The 11,744-nt window shown below is 29.2% G+C and overlaps 1 protein-coding gene across 1 annotated transcript in view; it reads left to right on the top strand.

Annotated features, from left to right (window-relative positions):
- The first annotated feature begins 1,019 nt into the window (after positions 1–1,019).
- Positions 1,020–11,744, top strand: part of LOC111612648 (ubiquitin-conjugating enzyme E2 A-like) — a 28,114-nt gene continuing 17,389 nt past the window's right edge. Inside the window, exon 1 of the mRNA XM_023353888.1 lies at positions 1,020–1,201. Coding sequence (XP_023209656.1) covers positions 1,158–1,201 — 44 coding nt within the window. The 5' untranslated portion in view covers positions 1,020–1,157. The remainder of the gene's footprint in view (positions 1,202–11,744) is intronic.

Here is an 11,744-nt window from a genome sequence, read left to right as displayed (position 1 = left end):
TGTCCATCCCCCATGTTTAACGGAATAATATACAGCCTATGTCCACCCTGAAGTTCCATTCTAAATATTGGTGAAAAAATTTTTGAAATAGGATGAGTAGTTTCGGAGATTACCTGCTGCATACAAACTAACATACATACATACATACATACATACATACAAACATTACCTCTTTATAATATTAGTATAGATGACCTGAAAGTAATTAATATTTTTTTTTGCTTCTTTCGAATAAAACGTAATTATAACTACAAACGAAACAAACTTGCTACATGCTCTGTCTCTTGCTTGTCGTATGGTGTTATAAATTCCGCCAAATCGGGTTGTTGCAAAAATAAACGTCTGCCATCGTATTAAAAAAAAGAAAATGCCTGTTAGAAATCGGACTGGAGATCGCTATGAAGCATATATTATTATCAACAATGATAATCACAATCCCTATTATTTTATTTTTAAATAAAGCACTATGAAGATGAATATTTTTCATCTTTTGCTATAACCAGTGCTGTAACTAGCCATTCCTGTGCCCTGATCAAAAATTTGCATTTAGGCCCCTTAATTAATTAGGTTTGGGAAAATAATAAAGCAAATACATGCATTTTGGGCCTCCTTTCAAGTGGGCCCTGTGCAGATGCAAGTGTTGCACCTGCCTAGTTTCGGCACTGGCTATAACAAATATTAGTTTTCTTCTCGGTATTATGAAAAAGGTAGGCCTATTCAAGCATAGTTTTCATCATTTTTATGAAATAATCTTTATTTATTTTTTTTTATTTACAGAAAGCGTCTTAATTTATATTCCGCTCAATCTATGACGCGTTACAATTTAGTATTGTTTATTTCTTAAAAGTTTCTTCCATTTCTTTTATTTTTTAAAATGAAGTAATACGTCTTTATTATTAACACATTACTCTTAATATACTAATATTAACATTTAAAAAACAGAGCATTATTAATTACATTACGGTACTTTAATTACGTAAATTTATTCTAGAATTTTCATTGACGTCACAATTCACATCCTGAATCGTAGTCAAGAATGTTAATGACGTCAGTATCTTCGTAGTAAAGGTAGAAATTTGTAAAGTGGTGTAAGTTCAGCACATTTGTTAAGTTTTTTACGTTTTGTACGAGATAATAGAAATTAGTTTGATTGAAAAATGTCAACTCCAGCACGTAGAAGACTTATGAGAGATTTTAAAAGGTAATTATTACTAATATATGATTTGACAAGAGTCATCATTGCATCATCACAGATCTCATCTTGAAAATTTTCCTTTTATTTACCACTAATTGAGAAATATGACTCCAATTTATATAGGCTATTCACATACAACTTCTATCTTATATTAATATTTTTTATAATCTACAATATGATATTACAAATTTTTAAGATTTGGCATTTAAATACAATGAAATATTTATATTCTCCTTTCCTCATATGTTTCATCAATTTGCTTTACTTCCTTTCAGTTTCAATAAGGGTTTTGATTTCTATTTTTTAAAAACTTTACAACAAAATTAATATAAATTAAAAAGAATCGTATCTCATTGCATTAAAATATTAATATTGATGTAGAAAAGTATTCATACATATATATGTATATATGCTAGAAAATGCTACATAATTCAGTAAATAAGCATGTTTATATGCATACTTGTAACACTCGTGAATAATTTTTTAGAAAAATACATATTTCTTTGTTAATTTTTTTATTATTTGTAAGGATAATGCTTCCAGGCAGGAAAGAACTGCCTCTTGTTCAACGATCAGAATAATCCCCTTTAAAAATGTATAATAATAATCGGTATTTCTCGAAATGTGTAAACCGTTCGATTTAAAAATTTCCTTCGGCAGTGTGCTGGAAAAAAGAAATTATTAGAAATTAAGTTTTTATTATTGTTATAGTGATTTTTTTTTTATGTACTACTAGTAAAAATATAAGCCAATTTTTTTAAACATACTGTAACTGTTTTGATTTTGAAGGTCTTTCTGTACCGGTGTATGCAATTTGATATAAATAACTACCCTAAATAAATACTGCAGATGTCTTTCTTTTTTTTTTTTTTTACTGAATATGAATGTAAGCAAATGTAATAACTTCAATAGTAGTACAATTTATATAAATTGGTATTAACATATTTACACAGGAGAATATTTTTGACTTAACTCTTGTCAGCTGCTAAAATAAAACAGAATATATTTGTGCTATAAAAAAACTTGTATATGAAAATTCTTACTTTTATATAAAAATTAGTGTATGATATGATATCAAAAGTATGAAAGTAAAAAAGTAGTTTTGCCAAAATATATTTATACAAAGAAATGTTAATTTTTCAATTTATATGCATTGTGTTAACTTGAACATAAACACAATTATTATATGAAATTAAAAGCATTTTAATATTTATTAACATTACTATTTAAATTAACCATTTACTTCAACTCTTAAAAAAAAAATTGCTCAAAATATAGGTGAACTGTCTATATTAAATTGAAATCTATCACATCAACTCTCAAGGTAATTGACTTAAAATAAACTTAAATGTAACACTTAAAATTTATTTTCTAAATAGACATATCATGGTCTACTTGGTACAGGTATCAAGTAGGAGTAATAAATTGTAAACACAGTTCATTAATTAATCTTGCTTGTATGTTACACTATAGTCTTGGTATAAATTGTAATTAAACTAATTTTGTAAATTTGGATAATTTATTAATCATAATACACTATCATATTTACATAACTTTTTTAAAATAGAAATTTTTATGTAAAATTATTTGTTATAATAGTAAAACAATGAGATATTAAAATTTATCATTAGACAAAAGTTTTGTTTTAAATTCAAGAGATAGTTGTCACAAGTTTTAACTAGCTTGTTAAATTATCTATCATCTCTGTTTTTATGTATTGGCAATTATCAAGTTATGACGTATTTTTTTATTATATTTTTTGAAATAGAGTAATATTATAATGTATAAAAGTTGTTCAATGTTGACCAAGACTTACATCTACAGAAAAATGAAAAATCTGACTAGCACCAAATGTCAGTTTATACATATAAACATCTATACTGAAATCCGATGCTTTGCAATGATACACCAACAACTGCCGTAACTATGTCAGTTTTTCAAAATATTTCCTGTGTGAATCCAGACATCATTGTAGCAGCCCCATGATTCCTTTGGCATAGAAAGAACTGGGCTGCTTATCATGGCCACTGCAGGATATCTTTCTGCAATGCTTCATTTGTCTTGAATTTCTTTCCTCCCAGATGCTCTTTAAAGGGCCCAAATAAATAGTAATCACAGGGGGCTAAGTTCAGACTAGAAGGGACATGGGGCAAAATTTCCTGGTTCATTTCAGCTGGAGTTGCTGTTAATTGAGCATATGGGGCTGGGCATTGTCATTGAGAAGAATGGCATTTCTGGACAACTTTCTAGGTTTTTATTAGAAGCATTTTGTACAGCACCTTTCATCAATGTGTATTAATACTGAGCATTAATTGTGACTACTTTTTCCAAAAAATCCATATGGATAACACCTTGCATGTCTCAGAAGACAGTTTCCAGTCTTACCAGCAGAGAGTGCATTTATTTATTTATTTATTTTTTTTTTGTGGTGGGGAACCATTATGCTTCCACTTCGTGCTGCTTCTTTTAATGTCTCGGTCAAATGGGTCTGCCATGTTTCATCACACATGATTGATTCCAGAAATTCATTTTCAGCTCAAACAGACTTGGGAGTGGCTGACAGATTGTCGTGTGTCCATTTCTGATCAAATGTCAGCTATCAGTGAACCCATTTTACACACAGACTTTGTGGAAGAGTTAATGCTTGTGAATGATTCTCAACACTGCTATATACAATATCCTGCACTGTTACATGCCTGTTCTCAAAGATAACTTGCTCAACATATGTGACAATCATTGGCCTGACTACATTTGGACAAACATATTCATTTGTCATCAGTTCTCATTCTTTGCCAAACTGTCAACACTATTTGTACACTCTTGTCTATGACATTGAGAAAATTGAAATAACAGTATGGGGAACAAAGTTTCAAATGGTTAACATTTTATTTCACAAGAAATTTGATTATGTACTGCTGTTCCATGGCTACAGACATACTACTCACTGTCATGATCATTGTAACTGCTGTGCATGTGCCAACCAAATACATCATGCAAGATATAGGATATTGCAGATAATATCCCACAGCAACGTTATGCCCTCTGCAAGTTTTATTGTGCTACAGTTAGTCTTTGATTTTTTTTTAACCCATGCAACTCGATACTGTTTAACTCATCACCACAGGATAAATTGAATACTTTTTTCTGTCCCACACTCGTTTAGATGTCTGATAAGTCAACTCCCCTCCGGAAAAAAATGAGTTCAGACCACACTGCTTAACATCAGAGCAGAATCTGATTTTGCAGTTTCTCACCTTTTATTCATGCTTTATTTGCAGCGTTTCACATTTTTCTTAGAGATGAGTATCCGTAAGCTAACAACACTTAGGCTGAAGGAAAAATACGAACTTGTATCTGAATTTGAATTTAATAAAACTTTGCAAGCCGAATTTGCAAAACAAGAAAACCTTCCAAGAACAACATTGATGTGAATTCTGAAGAAAAAACAGGAAATTAAGAAACTTTTTCTCGGATCTTTGTTGCAGCTGTCTCAAACACCAGAGAAAGTTGCTATACAAAGATGTTGAAGATACTTTGATACGTTGACTATAGCAAATTCATTTATTGAATCTTCCTGTTTCAGGTCTGATACCAAAACAAAAGCGATGGAAATTGCTGAAGTACTTTGAGTAGAAACCAACTTAAGTGCCAGTGATGGATGGTCAGAGATACATTGCATTTACTGTATAAAGCATACTGTATTTTCCTAATTGTAGTTTTGTGGTTTTTTCAACTTTATTTTAGTCATCATATTGGATAACTCAACACATTTGCACTTTCCCTTGGAATGTTGACTTATGCAGACTATATACAGAGTACCTAAAAGTAGTTTTTGCTAAGTTCTGCTAAATATCTGAATATGACAGTACAAAATATTTGATGGTATAAACCTTTTATAGGTTATTAGTGTCGATACTCTCGACGCAAACCAATTTGACCCACTAGAGGGACCTACCCAATAACCAAACAAAAGGTTTTATGACCCTTTGTCTTAACTTGTTCCTTTGTTCGGACTACTGTCTGTCGACATGTGCGGACGTTCATCCTACTGCTATGTAAAGACTCTTGTACATTAATTCATAGATTAAAGGAAGATACCTTAACCAGTGTAATATGTTTCATCTGAGTGTCTCTCCGCTGATTCCGAATTAACGACAATTAGTGAGATCTTAAAAAATGTAAAATAAGAGATGATGATTGATAATTATATTCTTTTAAGTTTATTAATTTTAGCTTTATATTTTCTTTTTTTTTTTTTATTGTCATATGTTTTAACAGTGCATTTATTCAAGTGCAGTGGTACCTTAGGATACGAAATTAATCTGTTTTGAAACTGAGATTGTATCATGAAAATGTTGTAAGGTGAATCATTTTTCCCCATACGATTACATGTAAAATAAATAAAAAATTACATTACATTAAAATTAAAGTACATTAAAAAAAATAACTATAGTAAAGAAAACACCAAAAAATGCATTTTGTAGTTGTAAATGTATAAATAACCATAATAGAATAATAATTGATTAAAAAAAATGTAGTTTTATTTGCACTTTATCTTTGATGATAGATGACAGTGGAGGTGTAAACTGGTGGCAAAAGAGAGGGAGAAGGGAAATGATACTAAAACTTAACTTACATAACATAATGTAACAATAACTTAAAAATAACTTAGAACTATCAATGAATGCTCTTAAGCCTTACTAAGGCCAGAGCGAGATGCGAATTAGTGTTGTTATATTTATATATATATTTTTAATTTTTATTCACTGCTTTTTGCTTTCTTTCTTTCATTTCCACCAACACTTTCATTGGATAGAGGTTGCTTGGTAAAATATCTATCCAAAGAAGTTTGGCTTTGCCTACTTTTTAAAATGTTTCTAAAATGACTTAGGCAAATGTCATTACTCCGAGCAGCAATATGACCAGTGTGAACCTTTTCGAGATGTTTCTTTTCAATAAAATCAGTCACTTTCTGATAATACCTCAAGATTTCCTTTATCAAGCGAGATCCTTCCATGATGAAACAAACACGCAGACTAAGACCCATGAACAGAAGTGAATAAAAAATGGCAATGCGAACTAACGTAACTCTGTATGGTGAGTTTTTGTTTGTATCGTGGAGCAAAAATATGTTCAAATTTCATGTCGTATCCTGAAAATTTCGTATGTTGGGGTGTTCCACTGTATACAAAAAAATATGCAGAGAAGACACCATTCTATCTCTTGCAACATTATGTGGCATTAGAAAAGTACATCTTTTTTTAAAGAAAAAAATATCAGTTTTGAGTGAGATTTTTCTATATTTATGTAATTTTGTTTTTGCAAAAAATATAGTATAGCATATTTCTGATTTATAGTTAGGTATTCCTAAGATGTTTAAGCAGATGAATTTGAATAAATTAAGACCAGTTTTAGTGTGTGTGTGTGTGTGTGTGCTGTTGTCGTCATGATCAAACATTGTTGATCTTCTAAAATACACCCTCAGTGATAATTTAAAATCACATACAATGCCTTACTTTTGCCAAGGAACTGGTTTTTATTTGCAAATGTTTTTGGCTTGTTCAACAAACCATCCTCAAGCATTGAATTACATTGTTGATCTAATTTTTACCATTTTTCTGTGTCTGGTGCTTTGGTTTTCCAATTTGTCAATCACTTTTCTCATTTCATCATGTTATTGTACTTGTTCCCACTATTTACCACAAAGTTTATAAGTTGTTAGTCATTTATCCATATGCTTATTGTCAATCTTTTAATACAGTATTTGATTTGTTAAGAATATTTAAATGCAAAAATATCTTATTATTTTTGTAGCAAAATTATTCATTTAATTCATATGAATATTTTAAACATACAAAATGGTCGTAGTTTTTCCTTGATTACAAACATTATGTGAAAACTGCTATTTAGAAACCTGTGGTTTGAAGCATAATTTAGTCTGATTTTTAGAGGTTCCCCCCCATACTGGATAGTTACATAAACTGAATGGTCCAGGTGACACTGCAATACCATTATCAAAATTGCTTCATTAGAAAGAGAGCTCAATATGTACTGTGGTTTCATGAGACAAAATTGCCAATTCAGCAAAACTTCAGAAAAGAGTATGGATAAGAACCAGTATATATGAAAATAATTAAAGGTTGGTATATAAAGTTTAGAGACTAGAAGTGTTAGTGACATGAAAAGAACTGGAAGACAAAGTGTGAATGAAGAAACTGCTGACATTATGCATGAAGCTTTCTAATGCAGTGCCTGCAAATCCACTTTCCACTCTATGTAAACTTAAAATAGACTGGAAAATTCTGCTATATTTATATTAAAAGAATAAAAATTACACAATACCTGTGTCAAAATTTATTTTAAAAAAAAAATTGAAAGATTGTTTGGAAAAACAAATTTTTTTTATATTGACGAGACTGTGTCTTGTCTATAAAATTGCACTGCTGTCAACGGCTGTACTCCTTCATACCTTTTAGAGGTATGAAGGAGTACATGTCAGGAGTTGCAGTTTGGTGCAGAGTATTGGTACCCAAATCATGTGCACATAAAAAAAAGACTTTTAGGTAGTCAGGGGACTGAGAACTGAGTCAAAATAAAATACAAAATGGTGACACTGTTTTTACAAACTGGCACTAGTGTGAGATTTGTGCATGTGTTGGGGTTTCGAAATGTGAACGTTGCAAAATCAAATTTTGACAAATGTGTGACACATGTTATATGCACATGTATTCTCTTGCTCTCATCATTTTTGCAGGATGGCAAAATGACAAGAGCAACATCAGGACAATTCGGGTACAAATATCTTCCCACTTACCGTAGCCAAAAACAGGCCTGTGACAACGCAACTCGTCATAACCACAGTGGCAACGAAGTCTGCCGTAATCTATGCCAGGACCCTGAGTATCGATGTTATCTTTTCCTCATTGGTTAGTGCTCATTTTTCTTTTTTCCTTAGAAAACGGTGTGCAGCCATGTCCTGAGTCTCCAAGATATAGATAGTCTCGTTCCAAAAAAAAAAGGCTTTGCTGCTTTACTTGTTTCTAACTTTAGTTGTGAATTTAAGTTGTAATATAGCAATATCTGATGAATACATTTATTTTCATGTGGATAAGATAATTACCAAATATGAAATAATATAATTTTCAATAATTGTTATTACAAAAATGAATATGTATTTTATTTTAAGATAGATAAAATAATTTAGTTTATTTTCAATATTGATGAATCCTTTTTTATTGTTTTAATAGTTAATAATCCAAATAACTGTTATTTGTTAATGGTTTAAAAATTTTTAATAATATTTTTTAATTTCTCAATCATAACCTATTACTGGTATTGTTTGGAAAGACTGTTGTTTTACAAAAATAATAATAATATTTTTAAAGAAATACACACGAATTTATAATTGCGCTAAATTCTACTTTAAAAATAAATTAAAATTAATTTTAAAATTATATTTTTTTGATTCATAATTGCTGAAATCATTTATAAGATTATAAATTTTTATTATGACAAAATAGTAATTCAATTATTAAATTATCAAATATTTTGAGTTAGATTTTTAAAAATTTAAGTATAAAAGTATAGCTCAAAATTGATGCTCGATTTTTTTTCTTTTGTATTACTTGGTTAGTGAAAATTGATTTAGAAATGCTGCCAATTTCAACAACAAATTAGTCTGTCTTCAGTATTTAATAAATAAATAAATAGAATCCTTTGGTTCTCACTCACAATATGTCTAAATTCTTTTTCACTTTTTTGTTTTTTTACTTTAATTTGTTGTTTGTACAATCATCTTTCTGTTAAGTTTTGTCATTTTATGAGCTTAGAGGAGTAGAGACAACTTTTTTGGTTGACAGTTTTGGTTTTAATCTGCAAAAGTTGACAAAACTTCCAATTTCAAATTCTTCTGTTATAAGATTTTCTGCAAGTCAAACCTCTAATTCTCATCTCATCACATGCAGAAATCTGTTTGTCTCTGTGTCTAAATTAGTTAAAATTTCCAAAATTTTCTTAATAGTAAGAGATGAAAAATCAAATCCAGTACTGATACAATGAAAAATATGGTGTAATATGATATATTTTTCAAACAGTAATTATTCTTTGGACTGTAGTTTGAAAAAATTGTAGACCTATAAATTCCCACTGTTGTCCATCTGTTTTTTCTTAATCTCAAGAACAGAGTTAGATAGATGAAATCTGAGACCATATATGGAAACCTTAGGGACAGGAGGCCCTGATTAACTGTATACAAACTTCCGATGCAAGCTGGAAGTTGTGTTATTTCAATTAAAAAATTTTCCCCTGAAAGCAGTTAATCAATGACCGGCACAACTGTATTGTTAAAGTAAAAATATGATGTACGTACAGAGGCAAGCCACTAATTTGAGGTGGAGAGCATATATTTTAAATTAAATAAATTAAAAATATGATTAAAAATTGAAGCCTGGCATTGTGACGATGTCACAATAAATAATTGCTTGTAATGTAATTATAGTAATAGCAATGCTCCTTACAGAATGTAATAATTGAAACAAGGCAAAGTATTAATTTAATACCTTATTTTTATTTCTGGTCTATAAACAAACCCTATTTTTAGTTCTAAATTTATGTATACAGTAAATTATTCCATTTGTGATCACTCAGGGAAAAATCAAAAGTGGGTGATATTTATAACTTTTATTTCAATATAAATTATTACAGAATTTGCAATAAATTGCAAAGACAACAAGGATGTGTATTTAAAATCTAAGATAGTCTTTAAATTACTATTAAAACTTATTATAAGCAATTAATCTGTTTTTATTAATGGCAAACTTACTGCTTTGTCAAACATTTTTTTGCATGTTATTAATAGTTTGATTTGATTTGGTAAATCAATCAGTTTTGAAATATTAAAGACACTTGTGGAACATCTATGTAAATGTTCTGTGAACATTTTTGGCCTTACTCAAAAACCTTTGTTTTAAGAATTTGTGCTAGAATTTATGGTTGTTTACAGTTCTGTTAACAAATGCAAGTTGCCAAAAAAGTCATCAGTCACCCTAATTCTCTTATTACTACAGAGAAGTTATAATTCATTGGTTAGTGATAATCGTAATAAGATTCCTGGAAACAGAACAAAGAAAGCAGCTCTATACAACAAAGAAATTGCATGTGAAGTAACTGCACACAGTCTTGTGCAAATAGTCACATATCAGAGAGAGTTTGTGGAAGGGACCAAAAATATATGGTTACATATTACAGATGACCACAAAATAGAAGTCTATATCCCATTTTAAATCAATGGAAAAATTTTGCCAAGCTTTTCTGTTGGTCACAAATTCAAGGTAGGCACAAGAACAGGTCACAAAGAGAAGTTTTACTGTATCTTTACTTCCTTTCAGTTTCAATAAGGGTTTTGATTTCTATTTTTTAAAAACTTTACAACAAAATTAATATAAATTAAAAAGAATCGTATCTCATTACATTAAAATATTAATATTGATGTAGAAAAGTATTCATACATATATATGTATATATGCTAGAAAATGCTACATAATTCAGTAAATAAGCATGTTTATATGCATACTTGTAACACTCGTGAATAATTTTTTAGAAAAATACATATTTCTTTGTTAATTTTTTTATTATTTGTAAGGATAATGCTTCCAGGCAGGAAAGAACTGCCTCTTGTTCAACGATCAGAATAATCCCCTTTAAAAATGTATAATAATAATCGGTATTTCTCGAAATGTGTAAACCGTTCGATTTAAAAATTTCCTTCGGCAGTGTGCTGGAAAAAAGAAATTATTAGAAATTAAGTTTTTATTATTGTTATAGTGATTTTTTTTTTATGTACTACTAGTAAAAATATAAGCCAATTTTTTTAAACATACTGTAACTGTTTTGATTTTGAAGGTCTTTCTGTACCGGTGTATGCAATTTGATATAAATAACTACCCTAAATAAATACTGCAGATGTCTTTCTTTTTTTTTTTTTTTACTGAATATGAATGTAAGCAAATGTAATAACTTCAATAGTAGTACAATTTATATAAATTGGTATTAACATATTTACACAGGAGAATATTTTTGACTTAACTCTTGTCAGCTGCTAAAATAAAACAGAATATATTTGTGCTATAAAAAAACTTGTATATGAAAATTCTTACTTTTATATAAAAATTAGTGTATGATATGATATCAAAAGTATGAAAGTAAAAAAGTAGTTTTGCCAAAATATATTTATACAAAGAAATGTTAATTTTTCAATTTATATGCATTGTGTTAACTTGAACATAAACACAATTATTATATGAAATTAAAAGCATTTTAATATTTATTAACATTACTATTTAAATTAACCATTTACTTCAACTCTTAAAAAAAAAATTGCTCAAAATATAGGTGAACTGTCTATATTAAATTGAAATCTATCACATCAACTCTCAAGGTAATTGACTTAAAATAAACTTAAATGTAACACTTAAAATTTATTTTCTAAATAGACATATCATGGTCTACTTGGTACAGGTATCAAGTAGGAGTAATAAATTGTAAACACAGT

Source organism: Centruroides sculpturatus, unplaced genomic scaffold (genome assembly GCF_000671375.1).
Source record: "Centruroides sculpturatus isolate CEXI.00-Female unplaced genomic scaffold, Cexi_2.0 scaffold3, whole genome shotgun sequence".
In the NCBI taxonomy this organism is placed as follows: domain Eukaryota; kingdom Metazoa; phylum Arthropoda; class Arachnida; order Scorpiones; family Buthidae; genus Centruroides; species Centruroides sculpturatus.
Note: the sequence above shows the minus strand (reverse complement) of the source record. Positions and strands in the feature narration are given on the sequence as shown.